This window comes from Myotis yumanensis, unplaced genomic scaffold, assembly GCF_028538775.1.
Source record: "Myotis yumanensis isolate MYYU_CA2020_CCGP unplaced genomic scaffold, mMyoYum1.0.hap1 SCAF_3, whole genome shotgun sequence".
Lineage (NCBI taxonomy): Eukaryota > Metazoa > Chordata > Mammalia > Chiroptera > Vespertilionidae > Myotis > Myotis yumanensis.
Window position 1 is genome coordinate 40,557,690 of NW_027223754.1, and position 25,637 is coordinate 40,583,326.

At 40.7% G+C, this 25,637-nt stretch overlaps 1 protein-coding gene across 22 annotated transcripts in view; it reads left to right on the plus strand.

Moving 5' to 3' along the window:
- Positions 1–25,343, plus strand: part of DOCK9 (dedicator of cytokinesis 9) — a 270,967-nt gene extending 245,624 nt beyond the window's left edge. For 16 of the 22 annotated variants that reach the window (XM_070408667.1, XM_070408674.1, XM_070408672.1 and 13 more), the window contains 8 exons: positions 6,577–6,699; positions 7,635–7,748; positions 9,262–9,408; positions 12,922–13,132; positions 18,182–18,372; positions 21,658–21,758; positions 21,894–22,032; positions 24,047–25,343. In XM_070408667.1, coding sequence (XP_070264768.1) covers positions 6,577–6,699; positions 7,635–7,748; positions 9,262–9,408; positions 12,922–13,132; positions 18,182–18,372; positions 21,658–21,758; positions 21,894–22,032; positions 24,047–24,169 — 1,149 coding nt within the window. In that variant the 3' untranslated portion in view covers positions 24,170–25,343. Of the gene's footprint in view, positions 1–6,576; positions 6,700–7,634; positions 7,749–7,958; positions 7,965–8,415; positions 8,452–9,261; positions 9,409–12,921; positions 13,133–18,181; positions 18,373–21,657; positions 21,759–21,893; positions 22,033–24,046 lie in introns of all 22 variants that reach the window. The other 6 variants (XM_070408682.1, XM_070408684.1, XM_070408681.1 and 3 more) reach the window with 2 other exon arrangements.
- Positions 25,344–25,637: the final 294 nt, after the last annotated feature.

Sequence of the window (25,637 nt, forward strand, 5' to 3'; positions counted from 1 at the left end):
CTCTGGCTTATATCAACCGAACTGTTTCTATTCAGAAACAGCTGCCAGTAACCAACATAAAATGTTTACATCTGTAGGACATCTCAAGAGATAGATACATTAACAACATATTGGATGATTCCTCTACTTACACCTCATCCAAGCTTGCTGATTGTCTGTAACCAATAAAGGTGTCTTACCATCCACTTTTCCTTGACCCAGAGTGCTCTTAGAACCATAAAAGTTACAATGATTCCCCAAAAACAATAGCAGTAGGAGTAGAGTGTCGACCCGTGGCGCTTGTCTAATGCTCTACCCTTGGCTCATATCTGGAGATATGTCCCTGCTTCATTGTGCAAATACTTGCTGAGCCTCCTCGGCACTGAGCTAGGTGCTGAAGATACAAGGGTGAGCAAGTTGTTGTCCCTATCCTAGCAGCTCTACTGCTTTTGACGCTTTCTTTCCCATCGACGAGAAACACCTAAGCCACGGTCCCTTAGAATATGAATTGCAAGGTGTCTGAGTTCTTTGTGACCTGGAAATTTCTGTATTCATTCCATAAACTAGCTGTGTGCCATGTGCTAACTTTGGGATATACAAGTGAAGTGCCTGCCTCAGAAAGTTTCACTTAGTGCAGTAGTCCTCAAACATTAGTGTGCTTAGAAATTACTTGTATTCTTGTTACAAGTGTACTAGTAGATTCCCATTCTACACACACACACTCACACACACACACACACACACACACACACAAACACACACACATTCAGCTGGGTAGGTGTGGCACCTGGGAACCTGTATTTGACAAGCATCCCAGGTGATTTTTCTAATGCAAGGACTTTTCAACTGTATCTTGAGAAATAATAACATAGTTGATAATAGGGATTATGTCATAAAGTACAACATTGTCCAAGCGAAGTCACACATTCACAGTTATTCCCAAGTGGCTGATAATAGAGACAATACTAGTAACTAACTTCATAGGAAAGGTTAAGTTAAATTAATCCTAAAATGGAGCAATTGGCATTTAAATACAAACATTTTGAATAAGCTGCACATACACAGCACTAGTGTGCTATTTCCACCGATAGGCGGTGAGTGCCCTCAGCCGCATCGCTGTGGCACACTTACAAATGGGGCTGGCTGATGGCGTCTTAAACAGCTTCCTCAAGGGCTCATGAGCTCAGTGCACTGAGGTCTTTTTAAGACTAGTCATAAAATGCATACTTTTCTGATGCATAGAGTTTGTTGAGGGATTCCCCCCTCCCCCCAACCAATAATTACTTGCAGTTCCTTGTGTATATCAACAATTTTGAAAAATAAAATCTTGGCATTTAAATTTTGAACAAGGTGGTAAAACCATCAGTCTTTCTGTATGATTGCCTTTTGAAGTCATTACTATCTGACCATTGTCTGGATTAGTTCTAGTTTTCAGGTGCAGTGATTACTAAGAATTCAAAGTCAGCTAATACATGGACTTCCTACTGATTTCTGTGCTCCATTATTTAGTTACTATGATGTCTTAGTTTTTATGACACTTAATAATTTTGTGTTGTTGACATATGGTCTTTCTAACTTACCTGTGATCACTGGTTCTTTTCTGTTCAAAGAATTGTTACTTGATTTCACCAGCCTTAAAAGTCTAGGTGTAGCATTGATGTTATCTTGAATAACGTACCTTACCAAATTTAGCTTTGATATTCAGTAACCTATACTCTACTTTTCTGAGAGAAGGACTTGCCTTTTTATAAAAGCCATCTTTAGTTTGTTATCGGATAAAATCTGCATGGACTCTGCTGTTTATAGTATTCATTGTGAATTCAGACTGATAAACTATAGATTCTAGAAATGCCTCCTGAATCAGAAAAAAAGATAAAAATAATGTCCAGTAGTATATGAAAGTTGAAGATGTGTTATTTCCCAAGTTTTGATTACCATCATATCATAATAATTATTGCAAAGTTATTTGCTAAGCTCAGTTCACTTTATCAAACTTTCCCATTTTCCAGCCATTCTGAGCAGTTTCCCTGGTTGAAGTTCATCTTTTTGTACCAAATATGGCAGATTTTTTTCATAATGAGCTCAATTGTCTATAGTGTTGATCTGCTACTTGAATTCAGGCTTCACTATTATTAAACTTTCCATGTGTTCTTGATTTGACTAAATAAGAGTAAAAATAATGTTCAAATCTTAGTCTCCCATTTAGGAGCACTTGGCCTAGGAGATTACCCACATAAACTCTGTTTTATATATATTCGTTAAGTGACTAAATCTAGGGCCATTTAAAAATATACCTGAAAGGCTGCCATACACAGATGCCTTACCTGGAGAGACAAAACATTATTTTATTTTTTTTAATATATTTTTTATTGATATCAGAGAGGAAGGGAGAGGGAGAGAGAAATAGAAACATCATTGATGAGATTCATTGATCGGCTGCCTCCTGCACGCCCCCTACTGGGGATCGAGCTCACAACCGGGCATGTGCCCTTGACTAGAATCGAACCCAGGACTCTTCAGTCCTCAGGCCGATGCTCTATCCACTGAGGCAAACCAGCTAGGGTGACAGAACATCATTTCAAAATCAACTAACATCTGTCTTACATATTACTTCATTGTTGTGGTAGTTGATGTATGTCTGTATGCATTTTCATGTCTCATAAAATTATCGACATTTAATTATTAATTTATGTTTGACATAGAAAACTTGGAGTGTGGCAACATAGCCTTTGTTTAATTAATCCTTTTCACCTCCCCAGCCTCATCTCTTGCCACTCTCTGATTCAGCTTTTATACCCCAGCCCCTCATACTGCTTGTAAATTCCTCCCACACCTGCTGCCCTCTCCGGTGTCTTCCTTTGCTGTTCCCTCTCCCTGGAATGTCTCCCCTCTCATCCTTCTGACGTCCACTCCCACCTTTCTCCTTCGCCTCACTAACTCCTGACCACTCAGTGGTCACCTTCTGCAGCCTTCCTTGCCCACCCCTTTTCTCATCACTGGATGGATGCCGAACCTCTCTGCATCCCTGATTCCCCGCACATGTCTTTGTCAACACACTTGCCACCATCTTTTATAATCTCTTTATGGAGCTGCCTCCACAATAGCCTCAGCTCAGTGAGAGCAGGAAATGCTTCATTCACCTGAGGGTTGGCCTCCCCAGTACTCACCCAGAGACACACTGACTACTGTTAAATAAACAAACCCCTGCTGCTCTTAATTCAGTGTCTACCCTTCATTGACGCTATGACAGAGGATCAAACATGTTAAAAAGCAACTATTAAAACTCTTACAAATTATATTAATAAATTGAATCTGAGAGTATACAAAAAAGAAGGATGTATCATGACCAAGTGGGATTTACCCTGGAAGCGCACCATTGGTTCAACATGGGAAAGCCAATAAATATAACTCAACCTATTAACAGAATAAATAAGGAAAACCATATGACAATCTCAACAGATGCAGAAAAATCATTTGAAAAAAATCAACATCCATTCATGATTTTTAAAAAAAATACTAGTAGAAAGGGACTTCCTTACCTGAAAAAGATGATCTACAAAAAATCTAGAGCTAATATTACACTTAGTGGTGAAAGACTGAATGCTTTCCCACTAAAATTGGGAACAAGATAAGAATAAATGTTTTCAACACTCCTTTTCTACATTGTGCTGGAGGTTCTAGCCAATGTAGTAAGGCAAGAAAAAGAAAGAATACTGTCTATTTTAACCTAAGATGCAGTTGACTCTGACAGAGAAAATCCCAAAGAATTTATGGAAGAAAATACTAAAATTAATAAGTGAATTTAGCAAAATTATAAAAGATCAATATACAAAATCAACCAACCTTCTTTTTACAGACCCTTATACCATAGTTTTACTATATCGTTAATAATTATCTTACATAGTTTTTACAAACAAATACACTGGATGACTTTCAGTCTTATTCCAAACTTTTATTTCCTTGAAAAGAATAAATTATTAGAATTTAAAGACACTACTATTTATTTATTTTTTATATATTTTATTGAATTTTTACAGAGAGGAAGGGAGAGGGATAGAGAGTCAGAAACATCGATGAGAGAGAAACATGGATCAGCTGCCTCCTGCACACTCCCCACTGGGCATGTGCCCGCAATCAAGGTGCATGCCCTTGACCGGAATTGAACCTGGGACCCCTGAGTCCGCAGGCCAACACTCCATCCGTTGAGCCAAACCGGTTAGGGCAAAAGACACTACTATTTATAAAAACATCAAAAAAACATGAAACTTGGGTATAAATCTGTATATATCTGTATGGTCAAAACAAGACACTGATGAAGGAAATCAAAGAAGATGTAAATAAATGAAGTGATGACTCAATGTTGTTAAGATGCCAATTGTTCCTAAATTGATTTATAGATTCAAAGCAGTCCCAGTCAAACTCCGTCTGGACTTTTGGTAGAAATGGACAAACTGACTCTAACATTTAAATGGAAAGGCAAAGGAAGTAGACTAGCCAAAACAATTTTGAAAAAGTTGGAAGAGTCACACCACCTAATTTCAAGCAGTGGTTCTCAACCGGGGTTGATTTTGCCCCTTTCTCCCCCCGGGGACATTTGACAAATCAGAAAACATTTTTTATTGTCACGGGTGTTTTTTGTTTTTTGTTTGGGGGTGGGGGCAGAAGTTGCTCCTGCTACTGGCATCTAGTGGGTAGAGGCCAAGGATGATGCTAAACATTCTGTAATGCACAGCAGCAAAAAGTTGTCTGGCCCAAAATGTCAGAAATGTCACTGCAGAGCTACCGTAGTAATCAAAACAGTGGGGTATTGGCACAAAGATAGACATATATCAATAGAGAAGCCAGAAATTGACCTGCACACAATGATCAATTAATTTTTTAATAAGATTTAAAAGCAATGCAATGGAAAGAAGACAGTCTTTCATCAAATAGCATTGGAAAAATTAGACCTACATATGGAAAAAATATATGTTGACACATACTTTACACTGTATTCAAAAATAACTCAATGAATCATAGACTTAAATGTAAAATATAAAACTTCTGGAAGAAAACATAGGAAAAAATATATGTGAACTTGGGTTAAATAAAGATTTCTTAAGTAGATATAATATATACAGGACAATCCAGAAAGTAACAACTTGGTAAATTGAACTAATTCAAAATTAAAAACTCTTGCTCTTCAAAAGACACTGTTAAGAAAATTCAGAGTCAAGCTACAGATTGGGAGAAAATTACAAATCACATGTCTGGTAAAGAATTTTATGTAAAATAGATAAAGAACTCTCAAAACCCAATAATAAGAAAGTCAACAACCCAGTGGAGAAATGAGCAAAAGGTTCGAATAGACACTTCACCAAAGCTATACAGATGGCAAATAAGCACATGGAAATTTACTCAACGTCATTAGTGAAACCCCACTCAAATGGGCCTAAACAGGAAAGGTCAAATAAATTGGCTCCCGTTAGGAAATTCCACAGAGAGGTTGGCAGCAATCAATCCAAGCATTTAATAACACTATTGCTTTGGGAGGTAGGGGGAGCCCTCCACTCTGTTACTAAGGGTGACAGGCCCCTGACTACTCATGAGGTGGATGTCAGCCCCAATCAAACTACGTGCTGCCTCTCTTATGTCCAGTCTGGTGAGAGCACTTCTGTCCCCAAATCCCAAGCTATCCAATAATTCACCCTGATTGGCTGATTTAGGTCACATGTCCACCCATGATGGAGCAATGCCTGTGGCCAGGTAATAGATTTACGCTGATTACTTTAAACCTGAGCCACATGCCCCAACCCTGTCATGGATAGTATTAGCTTCCTCAAAAGTTTAAAAATTTTTAAAGAGGCAAGGTAACTACGCAAACTTCAGCAAATAGAAATCTCCAAGGGAAGGTGGAAAGGATGCTGGTGAAGCAGGCATAATGCCTACCACACATCATCGCTGAATTGTTCTGAGATGTTTAATTTGGATTAAAGTCATGCTTAGTAATTCCCCATGTGTCAGCATTGTCATCATTCCTCAAAAAGGAAAAAAAAAATTTTTCTAATTATATTTATAAAAAGAGAACTAAGAACAAAAATTGAGAGCCTATGAGAGACTATTAGTGTCAGTTTCTTCCTTGCAATTTACTACAGAGTCATACCATGTGTGACCCTTCGTTTCTGCCTGCAAACATGCCTGGTATTTTTTAATGAGCCATTTACAAGCATGTATGTTAGTGTCTAAAAATATTCCATGTTTTGGCCCTGACCAGGTAGCTCAGTTGGTTAGAGCATTGTCCCAATTCACCAACGTTTCAGGTTCAATCCCCGGTCAGGGCACTTAGAAAAATCAACAAATGAATGCATAAATAAGTGGAACAATACATCGATGTTTCTCTCTCTCTCTCCCTCTCCTTCTCTCTCTCTTTATCTCTCTCTTTTTCTCTCCCTCTCCAAAATCAATGAATTTAATAAATAAATAAACAAATAAATAAAAATATTCCATGTTTTGACATTTTCCTCCTAGCCATCTTAACCAGCTATGCATCCTGCAAGGACACGCTGTTTTGTTCCTTAGTAACACTCCTTTCTGGCCCATGGCCCCTTCTTTGGTCAGGATGTGCTCATGGAGCTGCTCGAGCAGTGTGCCGATGGACTCTGGAAGGCCGAACGCTACGAGCTGATCGCCGACATCTATAAGCTCATCATCCCCATTTATGAGAAGCGGAGAGATTTTGAGGTATCTGAGTTATTTGTTTTTTCCCAGTGTAGAGGACAGTGAAATGACATATGCCCCCAGGTTTCCTTACATGCACAGAGAGCAAGCAGGCCACGGTCAGAGATGAGCGTGTGGTCTCTGACCCTCCACGTGGAGCTGGCAGGTCACCACCCTGAGCCATCAGGCATCCCACACCCAGACCCCACCTCTAGGCAGACCCCAAATCTCGAACAACAAGGGTTGGGAGTACTGACACTCCACTTTTGAAAGGTGCCCGGAACAGTTTTATAATCACCCGGTGCCTTTTTTTCTCAGGACGCTTAGTTGCTCTCCCTACCTGGGAAAACAGTGTTCCTTCCATGCTTCCTGGCCTGGGAGGCCGTCCAGTTTCTCTTAGCATATCAGATGGAGTGGGGAGATCAAGCACTGAAAACGTCACCATAGGACAGTGATGGCGAACCTTTTGAAAAACCCTAACTTAACTCTGGTGCCGTGTCACATATAGAAATTTTTTGATATTTGCAACCATAGTAAAACAGAGATTTATATTTTTGATATTTATTTTATATATTTAAATGCCATTTGACAAAGAACAATCAACCAAAAAAATGAGTTCGAGTGTCACCTCTGACACGCGTGTCATAGGTTCGCCATCCCTTTATCATCAGTGCCATAGGACTTTATCATCTCTGACATTTCGTGTTAACTTGAAAGCAGGATTTGCTTACTGCGTTGTGGAAATTTGATGGGTTCTCATATGCACACTGGTCCTTTGGGTAGGAAACATTACAATCCATTACAAAAAGGATCACTACCAGTTGTGCAATCCAAATGTAGTCTTGATTTTTTTAAAAACTCACGTCCAAGGATTTTTCACCCACGTGATCTCATTTGCTTTTTTAAACTGGTTGTACGCGTTGCAAGTAGAGAGAACTGGGTTTTGTTCTGCTTTCCAGAGGCTCGCCCATCTGTACGATACTCTCCACCGGGCCTACAGCAAGGTCACCGAGGTCATGCACTCGGGCCGCAGGCTCCTGGGCACCTACTTCCGAGTGGCCTTCTTCGGGCAGGTGAGCCTCTCCTCTGTTCTGTAGGCTGGCCCCAGTCCCTTTTTTATTTTTTTTCTGAACTCTATAAAATTGTATTTTGTCAATTTTCTGCTCTCTATAAATGCTAATTTGATGAATTTGTCATGTTTAGTATGATTCTTCCTCAGTAGTAAACTTTCTGCTTTTCTTTTTTTTCCTTTCTTCCTGTTTTTTATTTATTACTTTCTTAAGGCAGCGGTAAGTTCTCCCTCCATAAGACTTTCTTAGTGGCATCTCTGGTACTTCATATGATTTGCAAGTTTCCTTTTCAAGTCTATATGTATATCTGTCCAGTCATCACAGACTCCAGAAACATTAACATTTTATGTCATTTACAGAAGTAAATCATCTGTTTCCTCATACATTTATACTGCATGTTTTAAACAAAAATTAAGACTTCCTGGTTTCTTTTGTCTATGTGTATCTCTACCTCTTGTAATATATCATCTCCACAGTATATTTACCATTGTTATATTTCAGAAACCCCGTATAAAAGGGTTCACTTAAATTTAACTGAATGTTTAACCTCCAAGACTCTAACATGATTAAATAGTATAAATTATAATCCATTTATTTAGGTCATGTGGTTTTTCTATGAGCATTATATAACCTTCAATTTATCCTGTTATTGTCTTTTATAACTTTATAGCAATACCAGTTTACAGACAGTGAAACAGATGTGGAGGTAATTACAGTAAAAGCTTAATAAGCAAATATTGTAGTGAAAGTACTGCATCTAAACTCCTAGTTTGATGTGGATGTTTTCTGTTTCATGTTAGCCTGTATATTTTTTTATATATACTATGTTTTTGGCACCATTTTTCCTCCTCTATTTTAGATGAGAAATGTTTTGTTTTAATTTATTTCAAATATTAACCCCAATCTGGACTTCCAAATTTTCAACCTTTTTCACTTCCCATGCAATTCTAAGCCTTGTTTTATTCAGGCATGATTGGTGCTAAAATTGATGATAATAGAAATATTGGAGATATGGCACCAGATATGACTGGTGATAATGAAAATATTTTCTGATATCATGCTACAGCCCTTTAATATGTTTCTCATCAGTAAAACAAAATAGAATTTACACAAACTTTACTTAGCTTTTGCTGAACCTACCCCGGACCTAAAAGCTTCCTCGTGTGCCCTAAAGTGCTGTATGAGCTTCTCCCCGTTGATTTGTTTCTTGGGAATGTGAAACAGGCTTGAAGTCCATCATCAGACTTCACCGAGAGAACACAGTCTTGAATCCTCAGTCTCTCATTTCACTCAGCACTTAATGACAGCATTCTTGAACGCGTTTGCAGTTTTGTGTTTTAACTTTATCTTTGCACCCAGACTTCATATTATTACCATTTTCCTTCCTGTTTGAAAAGTCTGTTTAATTAGGATTTTATTTTAGAATATTTTATTTTTTAACCCTTATAATCCTTCCTGGGTGGTAGCTGTGGGGTTGTATTCAGTGATAGCTCTCTAATTGCGCTCTATGTCACAGGGATTCTTTGAAGATGAAGACGGGAAGGAGTATATTTACAAAGAACCCAAACTCACACCTCTGTCCGAAATTTCTCAGAGACTCCTTAAACTTTACTCAGATAAATTTGGTTCTGAAAATGTCAGAATGATACAGGATTCTGGAAAGGTAGGACCATGTTTGGAAACATTTTATGGCAATATAATATTGTTTTGGTTATGCATGATGGATCATATAATATAATACTAATAATTAGACCCGATGTCCTTCCGGATGAAGCCTGTGTCCCGGGTGCCAGAGGGAAGCCGGTGCCAGCAGCTGGGGGAAGGAAGGCCTACTCTTGCACGAATTTCGTGCATCAGGCCTCTAGTATATTCATAAGTGTGTATAGAAAAAACAAAGACCCAAGAAAAATTAAGAATGGTTGGCCTTGAGTGGCAAGTGTATGTATTTTTTCTTTTTTTTCTTCTTAATACCTTCCTTTGCTTTCTAGAAATTCTTTATTAAGCAGATTTTTATTTTATAATTTTAAAGAGACATTCATTTACAAAATAACATCTGAAAGAATATAACTTTTTTAGTCCAGAAAGTTAGAAACTCTGTAAGAGGAGGGCCTGAGGTTCTGTTTCTCGTAGCACTTTCCCCTGCACTCCACACTGGGTTATCTATTAGCTGACACTCTGATTGATTGGTGGACGTAGGGACAGATGGACCAGCAGATGGACACATCAAGGAATGGACTAACTAGCCAGCACGTTTATAGGAATGAGACCTACCTTCTGTCTAGAGAGGCTGTCCTCTGCCTTATTGCTCTCATGAAGACCCTTTCTGAACCTGCTTTGTTTTCCCGGTACATTTCTGTGTCCCGCTGGTTCAGGATGTCTCCAGGAAGTGGGCTATCCCTTTGCTTCCTGAAACTCAGGCTCCTGTTCTTGGCATTAAAAATGCTTCCCCTGCTCAGTTTGCAGCAATGACAAGCTCTCCCTCTTCCGAAGCCCTTCAGGAGGCTCCCTGGTGCAGTTTCTGTCCTGAGCCCCAGTGTCTGGAATCTTGGGGCCCTTTGTTTTCTCCAGAAATAATCTTCCAGTCTCCTGCCCAGTGCTAAAGAGGGGAAAAAAGGGGGGGGGGGGGCGATTCTGGATACTAGATGCAAGAGACAGGCACAAGCTGACATAGAGTTTGCCTGCAGCCTTTCACCTACTCGCCCTGTGTTCTACTCTGTACCTCACTCCTGTTTTCCGCTGACACTGGTGACCCCACTTAGACTTTTTCCAGACCATTTTCTCTAAGGAGCATTTTCCTCTTGTGGGGCAAGGACTAGGGAAGGAACCTGGGGTTCCTCCACTCCAGATGGACTTGGGCCACCCGCCCTGGTCTCTGCCCCACCCCTCTCTCGGTCACCCCAATCCTAGTGCTGGTGCTCTACAATATCATTCCGTTCAGGCTGCTGTAGCAAACCCCATAGACTGGGTGGCTTATACCCGACGGAGATTTATTTCTCACAGTTCTGGGGGCTGGGAAATCCAAGGTCAAGGTGCCAGGAGATTCATTATCTGGTGATGTCCTTCAGGGTGGGAGGGGTGAGGGAGCTCTGTGGGGTCTCTTTTATAAGGGGCACTAGTCCCATCATAAGTGTTCTACCCTCATGACCTAATCACCTCCATCCCACTAATGTCACCACATTGGAAGTTGGGCTTTCAGCCTGTGAATTCTGGGGGACACCGACATACAGTCTATAGCAGCAAGCTTCTCAGGGGTGCTCTGAGTCACCTGTTACCCTTCTCTGTCGGAACTTGGATTAGAACTTCTTCGCTCTGCTGAATCAGATAGCACACCTCTGCTCGCCTACCTTCCAGAAATTGTAAACCCTCCAATTCACTGCTGCCTGCCATCCTCTTTTCTTGGTCCTCTCCTGTTAATTCTGTTCTGTCATTTTAACAGATTGCACAACGTAAAAGGGATAAACACATGTTGTTGGTCCACTTTTAACCAGGAACCTCAATACAACCGTATTAAGGCCTACTTTCTTCCTAGACCAAATTACTCAGGTCCAATTTGCCTTTCTTTCTGGAACTGAAACCTTTGTCTGGGTCAAGTTGCGACTTGAACATCATAGCCTTTTCTCAAGGTTCTCATGCATTCTTCCCCTTTTCACATGTAGTCCCTGATGTAGCAGCTGAGAGACTTTCTAGATCTTCTCTTCTCCTAAACACCAGGCCTCCGTTCCTTCTGCAGGAACTTATATGCAACTTTGAAAATGCAGACTAGGGAAACACCACTAAAACAATGGTCAGGAATGTTTATTTCCACTGCTTTAACTGGTTTCTGCTAAAGGAAGTTAAGTTTAATAGGTTTGAATGCAATTAGTATAGTGATTGGCCAGATGGCCTTTTCTAAAATAGAAGTAACTCACAACTATGTATTTTCTTAACTTCCAAAGGTTAAGGCGCTTTCACATCTGGTTTTCGTTTCTCTTCACAAACATCCCTAGGAGAACAGTGGTGCATGATAATTTGAGACCAGTAAAACTATCTTGGCCATATTTGTTTGACTGCCCTGCTTCCAGTGTAGTCTCCAGGTTCTATGCCTTTCTTTCATGTCCCCTTTTATTTTTCTAAGAAGCTTGGATGCAATTGATATGTGCAAAATTGATTTGACTCCCTAATAAATGAACTGTTGATTGTCTATGGAAAATGCCCATGTTTAATTTTGTAGCATGTCCCGGAAGTTGGAGCACCGCTAATTCCAGAAATGTTGTGAAAGTAGTTATGTGCTGAGTTGATCAGGAACTAAACTTATTGTTAGATTAGTTTTAGATTAATCTGTGCCTGTATTAAATTAATTCATCTACATCTGTTTGCATCTAATCTACCTCCAGATTAATTATAATTTCAGGAACTTGGTTTTATTCTTTTTCAATTTTTATTTATTGACTTTACAGGGAGAGAGAGGAAGACAGAGAGAAAGAGGATAGAGAGGGAAACATCGATTTGTTCTTCCACTTATTTATGTATTCATTGGTTGATTCTCATATGTGCCCTGACCTGGGATCAAACCCACAACCTTGTCGTATTGGGACAACACTCTAACCAACTGAGCCACCCAGACAAGGCAGTTGGGGACCTAGGTTTTAAATATTTTTAATAAAATAAACATCTAATGTCATGAAAAAAAAATTGTGGGAAATTAAAATTCTAGGTTAAACAAGACGAAAGATACATAACATTAAATATAAAATGTGAATTGTTGATTAGTTTCTGGTTCAAACACAAATAGCTATAAATAACATTCTGGGGACATTTGAGACATTTTGATACAGACTGGGTATTGGGTGACATTAGGGAATTAGTGTTAATTTTGTTGGATATGATAATGTATATTGGTTAGGAAGAGAATGTCCTCATGTTTAGGAGATGTTGGCTGAAGTATCATGATATATACCACTTACTTTGAAATGGCTTAGCTAAAAAAAGTCTATATGTATGTGTGTGTATATTTAAAACAAATACAGCAAAGTATTAGCAATTGCTCTAATTGGTGGGTATGTGGGTCTTCTTTGTACTATTTTTTTCCAACTTTTCTGAATTTTTTCAAAACGTTTACTAATAAAAAGTGGGAAAATACAACATAGGCATGCTTTGACAACTAGCACCAATATTCCATTTCATTATTCATTTAAAGGTCAACCCTAAGGATCTGGATTCCAAGTATGCGTATATCCAGGTGACTCACGTCACCCCGTTCTTTGATGAAAAAGAATTGCAAGAAAGGAAAACGGAGTTTGAAAGATCTCATAACATTCGCCGCTTCATGTTTGAGATGCCCTTCACGCAGGCTGGGAAGAGGCAGGGTGGGGTCGAGGAGCAGTGCAAACGGCGCACCATATTGACAGGTATGGCTCATGGCATTTTTCTAGTTACATGATTCTACTCTCTTCTCCCAGACCACAAGTTTATATCCAATGTCAGGTCAGGTCCCTTCTTAGAATCTGATGAAAACAGTGGGCCCCTCCCTCCTCAGGATGCTTTTGCATACCATTTTAGGAGATTTACAGACTCCTTCTGAAACCCACCTGGACCCCTCTAGGGCCCATGGCACCCAGGTCAAGAACCCCTGCACTCAGTACCGTTTCTTCCTCCCGGGAAGAGACCCCCGTGATCTCGGTCGCACAGGTCCCAGCCTGAACCTGCTCAGAGATTTATCGCTGAGTGAGTAAATGGGACTTGAGGCTGCATCCCTCCCACCTGGCCTCTGAGAGTCGTTGGTCAGCTTCCGCTTGAGCAGCTCCAGTTCCAGGGACCTCGCTGCAGTCAGAGGCCGCCTGTTCAGCTGTTGCTGAGTTTTAATTAATCCTTTGGTGCTGTTTACCACCCATAACCCATTCTCAAAATTGTGTTTTGCACTATTTCCAAGTTCCTAACAAGCGTAGAATCATATTAGGAGTGATTTTTACCTTCTTGAGGGAGCTTGACTCATCCCTTCTTAGGTTAGGGTCAGCAACATGACTGCAGTAATCTAAAGTAAAACACTTTCTTGACTTTTAAAAAAGTCAGTGGGGAGGCCCTTTCAGAAGGCCAGGTGTGTCTGTGTCCACTGCCTGGGCACATTTTCCAAAGAGTGGCCATAGTTCTACTGAGCCAGGAAGCACCCACTTTTTTTGTGTAGAGTTAGTGTTGCCCAGTGCCCCACCTGGGTGAGCTCGCGCACATTACAGTAATAATGGAAGAGCACTGTACGGTGCTGCATCACGGGTGAGGCTCCGCCCCCACCACTGGAGTGTACACTTTCGGTGGGTGAATTCTGTGGGACATGATTGATATCTCAGTAAAGCCGTTAAAGAAAGAATACAGCTCATACAAAACAGCTCAGAACAGCATATTGCAGAGAATTTTTCACTCTTTCTACAAGGGACCTGGGATAAAAGTTTAAAAAAATTTTTTTAAATCTGCTTTCTTAAAGAAAGGGTTTCTACCCCTGCTCTTAGAATAATAACTTAACATGTAAAACACAAACAATATTGTCTCTTCCCATATGTCATGAATTGTTTTTCTAAGGGACACAGTAGCACATGCTTCTTAATAAACAAGATAACTACATTTCCAAACGGAGTCATTTTATGGGAATTATCAACTTAGGTTGTTTGTCACTGTAGTTGTGATAAATCAGTGCTTATCAAAGGTTGTTCCTGGGTCTGCAGCATCAGCATTGCCTGGGAACTAGTTAGAAATGCAAATCCTCGTGCCCCACCCAGACCTATGACTCAGACACTGTGGGGGTGGGGCCCAGCGAGTTGCGGTTAATAAGCCCTTCAGTTGATTCTGATGCCACTCAAGTTTGAGAACTGCTGCTTTAAATAAACCTCATTCCCTGATGAGTCAGGGTCAGGATTTTTATTATGATCATTCCGCTCAGGTGGCATTCTGATTCATAAAGTTATTACCAGGTGTTTTCCTTGGGCAGATTTCCTCGAGGGTTACCACTTGGTCACAGAAGTATTTTAGATTAGATAAACAAAGGGAGCAAAGCTCTGTACCTGCAGGGACAGAGGGGACCAAGAGTAACCCCACTGCAGGAGAGGCAGAGTAGACACGTGTGCTGCTGGCTCAGGAAATAACCACCTTACACAGCTGGAGGCTGAGAAAGTGTGGGCAGTGCAAAGCCTGAGTCCTGCAGACCGGGTCACATCCTCGTTGTGTGACCTTGGGTAGGTCACTTAACCTTCTCTGTGCCTTGGTTTCTTCCTCTGTAAAAGGAGAGTTATACTTTCCATCTCATATTAAACATTTTGTATATCATGCCCAGGAGGGAAAAGAATGTACTTCATTTTGCTAAATCTCACCTTGCCTCTGAAGTTGATGATGACCAAAAGGGGATTGCAGTAAATAAAGCACAAAAATAAGAATGCAATAATTGCCATGAAAAGTCTTAAGAATATTGAAAAGGTAATTACTGGGCAGTGTAAAGATTTAGAGATTTAGTAGCATAAAAATGCTACTAAAGCCCTAGCCGGTTTGGCTCAGTGTATAGAGTGTCAGCCTGCGGACTGAAGGGTCCCAGGTTTGATTCCGGTCAAGGGCACATGCCCAGGTTTGATCCCCAGTAGGGGGTGTGCAAGAGGCAGCTTATCAATGATTCTCTCTCATCATTGATGTTTCTATCTCTCTCCTTCTCCCTTCCTCTCTGAAATCAATAAAAAATATTTTTTTAAAAGATAAAAATGCTACTAAAAACGTGTAAATTCTATACAACCTTTAGTTAAAGAATATCCTGAAAGACTTTGAACTTGAGAGTGTCCCTCATGTTACTAATCTCTTAGGTTCTTCTGTCATTGCATTGCTTCAAACCTGACCTTTGGCCTTCCAAGATACAGGGAGCCCTAGGCCTCCCTGCCCTCTGAATCCCGCAAACACTCACTTTTCAGGATAGTCCAGTCAACTGCAATTTGTGATCATTCAAAAAAAACCTAGTAATCACCCTCCTGGCCCCTGTGGTGTGCATTTCTGAGCCTCCCTCCCAGCATGATCCCCTTCGTTTCTTTTTTCCTAGAACTTCCTAACAAATATAGAATTATATTAGGAATGATTTTTACCCAATCACTGGAGTTTCCTTCCAATCACTATTCCATAGTTTCCCAAATTATGCTTAGATTCCCACTCAGGTTGGAATCTTCTGTTCAGTCTGAGCAGATGGACAGTCACTTCTCAGCCGTCTCTTCCTCACCCTCCTTCTTAAAGAGCTGCAGATCACTAGAGATGGCTCGCTGAGTCTGTCACTTAATTTTCCACCTTCCGAGCCACTTTGCGCTTTCACTTAGCCATTTTAGCAGCAATACAGTCATTAACCCATCAAAACTGATTGCGTACAGGTGGTGTTCCAAGTCGGCTTGCTAACAAAACAGAGCTCCGGCTGTGCAGATGAGATGCTAGCAGGAGACAAATGATAAACAGAAAGCAATGCATAAATGTACCCATGTTGGAAGGTGGTATGTGTTCCAGACAAAAGGAACAGGAGATTGGAAATGTGGGGCTGAGGGGGTGGACTGTGGTTTATGTAGGGTGATGGGGTAGACCTCATTGAGGAGATGACGTTTGAGTCCAAGGCCAAGGGCAGGTGTCTTCATGCCCTGCACCTTCAGGGTACGGCCAGCAGGGGGATGTGATGGAGCTGAGGAAGAGGAGGAGAGATGAGGCCAGCAAGTCAGGTAGGGCGTGGGGGGAGGCGGGGGAGAGTCCCAGATCACATGGAACTGGTAGGCTCCTGCACAGACTGAGTTTTCTGTACATTATACATGTGGGCAAAAGTAGGTTTATGGTTGTTCATATGGAAAAATAAGGCAATAATTAATAAATAATAATACGAGAATAAACTGTTTTTTACATACAACTCTAAGCCTACGTTTGCCCCACACTGTACCTCTTCACCTCTTTAAGTTTCCAGTTATTATTGCAAGAAGCAGGGACTCAGGACTCTTACGCTACGGGAAATCAGTATAATCCATGGACATACACACATCCTCAGAGCTGGCTTTTCTCTCGGAAATGGTGGTGCCACCACACCGTAGCCCTCAGCACTGTGACAAAACAACGGCCTGTGTTTTAGCATGGCCGTGGCTGCATAAACGTTTCCACGCGTGCTTCTTCCTTACAAATGAGAAAGCTGTAGTTCCCCATACACCTGTCAGTCTGCCTCATCCGGGTGCACCTCTGCTCCCAGGATCATTTCCCGTGTCCTTGGCCGGCAAGCAGCAGTGCCCAGGTCAGGTCACCTTCTCAGAGGAGCCTTTGGTTTTAGTTGGATTTACCCATCCCAGTGCTGCGACTTAGGAACTGCCCACAAGGAACACAGAAGAAACAGGAGACACAGACTCTTGGACTAAGGTTGATAAAACATGTAGAGACTAGAACAGGCCTGTGTGTGACAAAGGAGGTTGGTCAGGTTGAACATCTTCTCCAGCCTTGTCCAGATGTGGCCCATGGGAACTCTGTTTACTGGCCTGTTTTCTCATCTTGTGACCAGTCCTTTCTGAGTAATTCCCCAACCCCAGCCACTTAATAAATAATAATGAATCCAAACTCACACTCTCCTTGCCTTATTTTTGCTTACTAAAAAATAAGAAAGCATATATCTAAAGATCTATCAGTAAATCTATGTTAAATGAGAATAGTACAGGTATTTATATACCATATAAAGCAGCAAAGTAGAAACATGAAACAACCCAAAGTAGATCCAGCTGTTTCTCTGCTCATTTTTAAACTTAACTCTTTGGTGTCTTATTATGATAAATGAAAACAATATTGATTTTTTTGGTTTAAAAATGTATAAAAAATAGTAAATATTTTTACTTATTTTTTTATTTGTTTCAGAATATCTCTATTATTGCTACTTCAACAGTTTTTGCCATTCTGGTTCATAAAATACTTTGCTTGGAAATATATCTTCACTTCTTATTTTTCATTAATTTTTCTGATTTATGCAGACTTTGATTCAAAGTTGTTCTGTGGATAAAAATGAATTTTCTTATATTTTTTCTGGACTTAAGCTGTATGTGATATCTTTAAACTATTTAGTTTTTATATATATATATCCAAAGCCACCTTATAGCTGCTAGTTCACTCAGATCTCTCAACTTCCAAGGAAGGCAAGGCAGTCATGGATGAGAAAATTGAGGAGGGAACAATAAAGCAATTTCTTCAAAGATACACTTCTCACAGTAAACGTTAACAAACACCCGACTCCCGTACTGTATATGATACAACCTGTCACCAGACATCCACAGTGATACAGAAGGACAGCACGCATTCTGGTTCCGTGAAGTCCTGATGTATGACTGTGGCAGGCTTTCGTTCCTTCTCTGTAAAATGGGGATAACAATGACGTCTACCTCGATAGCAGTAAAGATCGTGCAGACCATGGGGTAATTCTGGGACCCGTTCCTCCGCAGCGATACACTGCTTCCCTTACGTGAAGAAGCGGATCCCCGTCATGTACCAGCACCACACCGACCTGAACCCCATCGAGGTGGCCATTGACGAGATGAGTAAGAAGGTGGCTGAGCTGCGGCAGCTGTGCTCCTCGGCTGACGTGGACATGATCAAACTCCAGCTGAAACTCCAGGGCAGCGTCAGTGTTCAGGTGAGCCAGGCGCCGGGCAAAGCAAACCACAGGGCAACCGAGGGGAAGGCTCCTTACTGAAGACCTTGGGAATAGTTCAGGTCATTCGCACCAGCAAGGTCTAAGTGTAGATCTCTGGCTTTACCAGGTGATTCCCGTTACCTGCCCCCCCGTATCTGTGCAGTTTCTCCTAATACCAGTAACCATAGGGTACCCCACCCTACCCCTCACTCTCCACTCTCCCCCATCTGCAAGAGTATCGTTCTCACTAAACTGTCTGCCGGGGGCAGGAGACAGCTCTCCACACTAATCTGGGTTTTTGTTTGTTTGTAATTTGGGGGATTCTGGGTGCCTACTTGGAACCATTAAGACTCTTCTAAATATAAAGATTAGCTCTAGGTTTTCTTATAAAACTATTGTTGTCTGGTTTCTATAAAATTTGTTACCTGAAAAAGTACCTTAAGTTTACTCTCTTAATGGTATTTTTTTATTAATATAAAAAATCTTGATTTTAATGTAGCCCAATAGATTAATTTATTCTTTACTGGTAGCTTTTATCTATGTCCACTTGAAGAAATCTGTTTTTAAAAGAACATCTTTGAAACATATTTATATTTTCCTTCTTTGCTTAACCTTCCTATATAGACCTGCAGTCCATCTAGATTTTTGTATGTGGTAGCAGATAGGGGTCAAAACACATTTTTTTCCATATAGCTATCCAAGTGGTGTGCACCATTTATGAAAAAGATCACCCTTGATTTAGGGGATGATTATACAAATATGTTCAGTGTATGAAAATTCATCAAGCTATACACTTACATTATGTATACTTTTCTCTGTGTATATTACACTTCAAAAATACATTTTTAAAAGGTTTCTTAATATAGTTTCCTATGAAATTGGTAAATGCTAAATCACCTCCTTCCAGTGAGCAGTATGCCTGTTACTTCACTGATATTTTTAAGTGTATGTAAGTAATTCAAACACATGTTTTATGTGTGTGTGTTTATATGTATCTCTAATATTTTTTCTCTTTCAAGAAGGGTGTTTATGAAAGTTACATGTAGATTGTAATATATAGATTTTGGAGTTTCCTTGGTTCATTTTCTGAAGTCAGTTTTTGTCAACTTTTTATGAGATTCATGTTGAGTTGCTGCCTAACATTTTTCTAAATGTCATTCACCACAAAAGTATTTATAGATGTTTTCAACCTCTTTTCTTATGGCCCAAAAGACTTATGCGCCAAAAATAAGTTATCAAGTGAATATGATAATCATTCCAGCAACGTGAGTGATTACATAACGGGGCCAGAGGCCACAGTTTCTGCAGCTAGCAACAAAACCACTCAGCAGCGTCACCCAGGAGCCTCCAGCCTCTATCGAAAGGCCAGCAGAAGGGTGTGGGCGCCAGTAAAAGGTGGGGCTGGACTGGTTGAGCTTTCTAAAGGACAAAATGTGCCCTGCCATTCGACTGTGACCTTAGAGTTTTACAGATGCTCAATCATCTTAAAAAGCAAAGAATTGCATGATGAAGTAAGATAAACTTCATACATGTGTACCCACCAACGTTAACGCAGCGTTAGAGTCGGAGGAAATGCGCTGTATCAATTTATCTGTGCGTTTCTGTCATTCTTTCACCGAGAGCCTCACGGGGGCTGCTGTTGTGCAGGACAGAGCCATTGGGCTGGCTCCATGGCGCTGCACTCCAAGACCTTGTTACATTAGACCTTAGGACATTTCATCAACTTTCCCCTTTGCATTTTCTTAAAATTGAATGAGTCATCCCTCAGTATCTTTGGGGGATTGGTTCCAGGAACCCACAGGGTACCAGAATCCATGGATGCTCAAGTCCCTTACATAAAATGGGGTAGTATTTTCATATAACCTACATACATCCTCCTGTATACTCTAAATCATCTCCAGATTACTTATAATACCCAATACCATGTAAATTATTATACTGTATTATTTAGAATATAATGGCAAGAAAAAAGTCTGTGCATGTTCAGAACAGTAACAACCGTCTTAGGCTTAACTACATAGTACATATCAACAACAATGTAATGTTTTGTTTAATCCTCACCCAAGGATGTCTTGAGAGAGAGAGAGAGAGAAGCATTGATGTGAGAGAAAAACATCAGTTGCATTAGGTATGCATCCAGATGGGGGATCGAACCCACAATCTTTTAATGCATGGGACAGTGCTCCAACCAAACTGTAATTTATTTAACTATATTTTTGATTCATGGGTAGTTGAGTTTGCAGATGCAGAACTATTGGACACAGAAAGCCAACTGTATCATTTTGGATAATCAGTCATTTTGGTCATCTTCACACAGACACACACACACGCACACACACGCGCACACACAGACACACACGCGCGCACACACGCACACGCACACCCAGTGTGATGACTAGGCTAGCTAGCGGATCCTGGCTCAGAGTGCTCCCCACCTCTGGGTGAATTCCCACACTGCAGATCTGCTGCCGTTGCCGTGTAAGTCCTGAACACCATGGATCAGAACCACAGCCCATTCTTTCACCAACAGCAACAGAAAAGATAGACGGCCCTCCCTACTTAATTACCCCCCAAGCCCACCAGATCTTCCAGGAGAAATTATGCAGGAATCACGTGGTAAAGTCCTTTCCCAAGCTGTCTCGGTTGCCTGGGACTTTTTCCTTCCCATCCAGTGTGTCTAACTTTCTTTTTATCTACATTCCCACGTTGACCTTCCCAACCGAGAACTCTTCTTGGCTAATTGAGATATGCAGGGTTCTGGTTCACATATCCTGTTGCTAAATGCCCCTAATGTTTGGCACTTGCCACACACCTCCGATGGTTACTCCATTCAAGGATAGCAAATCAGTTTGTCCATGGCTGCCTATACAATTCAGTGAGGTGAACAGTTGGTTTTTAAACAATTGGCATACATACTTTTTTTTTTTTTCTTCAGTTTTTCACTGAACTAATCAGGTTGAGTATAGTGTAGCCAGTTATCAATAGGAAGACTTGGGCTCTGATCTCAGGTGTTTTGCTTATTGGATGTTCAACGTTGAATAGGCCCTTATGTTTTCCAAGCTTTGGTTCTTCCTACATAGAATGAACCATCAGCAGCAGTGCCCTGAGGATGGCTGAGATGGTAAAATTAAATGACATGTAGCTTTCTTCATGCTTTCCTCTTTTGGGTTGTAAGTTCCTGGAGGGTAGGGGTCATGACTACAGACATCATTTTTAGCGCATACCGACTGAAATTAAAGGTCATTTTCTTTATAACATAATTTTAAAACTTTGTTCTTTATTTAGGTCAATGCTGGTCCATTGGCATATGCCCGAGCTTTCTTAGATGACACAAACACAAAGAGATATCCGGACAATAAAGTGAAGTTGCTTAAAGAAGTTTTCAGGTAAAGCACACACTAGAAATGTCTTTTTCTCTTCAAGTATGAACAGCTTCAGAGCTCAATCAAGGAAGAGTCACTGCCACTTGGACTCATTCTTTGTCCTCAACATCCTTTCTTTCCTCTCCTTTACCACTTCAGGCAATTTGTGGAAGCTTGCGGTCAAGCCTTAGTGGTAAATGAACGTCTGATTAAGGAAGACCAGTTAGAGTATCAGGAAGAAATGAAGGCCAACTATAGGGAAATGGCAAAAGAGCTTTCTGAAATCATGCATGAGCAGGTAAGTGCCACCTGGAGTTCTCATGTTTGGGAAGCAAGTGTTGGGGTCTTCAGTACACCCTGTGATGGCCTACCCTTCTGACAACCTTCCAGGATTTGGAGAATTATGTAGCACTCTACTCTGCTGCCACTGTCTAACCACAGTTTATTGAGGAATAGCTCGAGGAACAGATTGCCTACCTATTAGTACCTAATGTGACCAGAGGAGAGCAGCTCCTACCTCCTCTTCCACACTCTTAGAGGTGGCCCCTCCCCACCCCAATCTAGCATAAAACAACAGTAACAACAACAAAACAAAACAAAAAAAAAAACCCTCTCACATAAAGAAGAAATACCCATACTGTTGGTAGAATTTTCTTTATTCACCCAGTCCTTTGAAAGAACAGGGTTTACCCGTTAGTTTAAGGAATTACCTGTTGTATTAAATGTCTTTTGCCATTTACAAAAATAGAGTTGTTCAGTTTTTAACTATTTAAAGCTGACTTGGGTGCCCCAGTAGATTAGCCCTGGCTGTTTCTATATTCCCTGTCATTATGGGATCTTTTCTGATTGTACTGCTATCATTGCCTTCCTGTATGAATTCCTTTCAGGAGAATTGTGGATGAGGGCCCAGTAGTCATCAGAGAGGACAGTTGCCCAGGGAACCCAGTAAATGTCAAAGAGCAGCTTCCACATAATTGCAGAGAGGTCCGCTCTCCATCAACCATAGTGACTCCTTCCGAGTCGCAGAGCCATCTTTATAGGTAGTGCTAGCACCTTGCTAACACAGAACTGCTTCTGTCTCTTCCCCGCATTGTTGCCTCAGTCTTGCAAAACCGAAGCCAGGACCATTTGTGTCAGTTAACATGTCATGTGATGATTTACTTAGGAAATTTCTGTTGTAGGAAAGCAAATGTCTGAGCTTTAACTTGCTTACTTTTTTTTCCCTCCTTCATGCTCACACATCAGATGGGATGGTAATGTCATTTTTTTAACTTTATTTTTCTGAAACTTGATTTACTGACTCACATAAAGTTATTCCTGAATTTGGGCAACTGCAGATGTTGGCATAAGGACAAATGCATGTGCAAAAGAAGGCAACCCTCTTCTGGGCACTTAGAAAAGTAGGAAATGATTAAAGAAATAAGTGTGTGAATAACTAACCAGAATGTGAGGGCCTCAGGAGCACAAGTGTTTGGAAAACACGCAGGGTCTTTTCCATGGGCCTCCAGATTCCTGTAGAATGGAGAGCTTGATCAGTGCGTGCCAGCATTTGGCACTAGAAAAGGTGAAAGTAGGAAAAAAATTATGGGCTGAAAATATTAAAATAAACTCCCAGATTGTATGGACATCTGATGCAGTGCTGTGCTCTAAACTTGAACTTTCCATTATCTCAACAACTATGAAGATTAAACTCCTTTGAACACTTAAAGAAAAAGGGTCATAACCCAGAGTAGACGTGCTTTTGGCTTGTCCAGGGGAGCCTCTGAGTGTGTATGTTCTTCTCAGTTTCTGCCTAGCAGTCGGTCACTTCCCGCCCTTAGGGTCCTTCCCTGCATTACTGAAGGCAAAAAGAGACGAGCTCAGGGTCAAAGGGGCAGCCCCTATCTGTAGGACCCCGAGAAAAGGAGCCAGTAGAGAAACACAGATGCTCCAGATTCATCTTAAAAGACTTTTCCAGGGGACAAGGCTAGGTCGTGTCCCCATCAAGTATGTGTAAGATAAACTTCAAGCCACCTTATCATCTGGTGAGTCTAGAAGGCTCTCCATTTATTAACTTGTAAAGGAGACAAAAACATGTTTGTTCTGGACTTTCTCCTTATCATCCTGATCTGAAAAACATCATTCACTAGATGAGCCGACACAATCCTTCTGAAAACTGGCAAAACCAAACTATCTATCTAAGCAGACCGTCATCCACAGGAACACTTACCACTGCATGAGATAAGTCCGGTGGGTTGCATGAAACGCACCGTTTTGGAAAATGCTGTTCAGGGCATTGCACTTGGGTAAATGTTGTGTTTCTGTGCCTCAAGATCTGCCCCCTGGAGGAGAAGACGAGCGTTTTACCGAATTCCCTTCACATCTTCAATGCCATCAGTGGGACTCCAACAAGCACAATGGTTCACGGGATGACCAGCTCGTCCTCAGTTCTGTGATCCGCCTCATGGACCGCGTGTGGGGACCTGCTTTGTCATTTGCAAACTCAGGATGATTTCCGAAGCTAATCACTGGGCTCGTGCAGGACACGGGGAGACCGAGCACAAGGAGAAACCAGGGGAATGGGAGAGGGAAGAAACAGAGGACTGTTCTTTCATAGCAGATTTTCTAGAGGAGTCAGGAGAGGGCACATATTTTTTTTTTTTAAGTCTCTCTGGCAATATTCCAAGTTTTCATGATGTCTTAACAGAGGCGTGTGGTGGACCCTCATACACTGAAGCTAGATTTTATTCTTCCTTACAAAGTAGTATTAAGATAAATGGCCTAGAGAAAAAAACGAGTGTTCTGGAATGAACATAGCAGGGACATAGCACTGAAATTGAGGCTGGGGTAGCCCTTTGCCTCTAGGCTAAGCTGGGAAATCTTGAAAATATTTTTTCCTGTGGCACATTCAGGTTGAATACAAGAACTATTTTTGTGACTAGTTTTTGATGACTTGAGGGATCTGACCGCTGTAATTTTTGTACCAGTGAACCAGGAGGTTTAGTGCTTTTATACTTACTTACTTGCGTCTAAAAAAAAAAACCAGAAACGCTTAAGAAACTATGTGAGCTTCAAACTAGTCAAGCAGTTTAGAACCAAAGGCCTCTATTAATAAACCCAACTATGCTAAAAAGTTTAAAGTAATGCAGTGTATTGTCATGTACATAATGTTTGTTAATACAGTCTCGGCGTTCTGTACATACATGTGTTATGTTTCTACATTTTTAATACTCCTCACATGAGCTTCTGCATTAAATTTAATTGTGACAGATTTGTGCTGTTCTTAGCATATGCAAGACACTTGACTTTACTGTTTTATTCTTGTACATAAAAACGTGCAATATGGAGATGTACACAGTCTTTGCTATGTTAGGTTTTTAAACTGTTTTTGAAAAGTTCATCCTTTTGCCAAAGTGGTGGAGTATGTCATTGGTAAATCATAAACCCTGTGGTGAACAATGGTGTGGTTTAAAGCTTTCACCATGTTATATTTTCTTTTGAGACATTAATTTAGTAATTTTATATTGGGGAAAATAAAGGTTTTTAATTTTATTTAACTGGAATCTCTGCCCTGCTGTAATTAAACATTCTGTACCACATCTGTATTAAAAATATGCTGATTTTCTGGTAGTGAATATTGGGTATTTATTGTTTAACAGTCCTGGGAGGGACAGGATATTGAAATACTCAGGAGTGAAAAAACGTGGTATATGAACTTTCTTTTAAAATACCTGAGGGAGGAAAAAAGAGGCTAAGTACATGAAACAAGATTGACAAATGTTGGTAATTCTTGAGGCAGAGGTTGGGTATACGGGAAATCTTTATACCAGTTTCTCTGCCTTTATGTAAGTTTCCGAAATACAGATGTCAAGAGGCAGGTAGGTGTGAGGAACAGACCTCCCGGAGAATTTGGATAAATGCTTT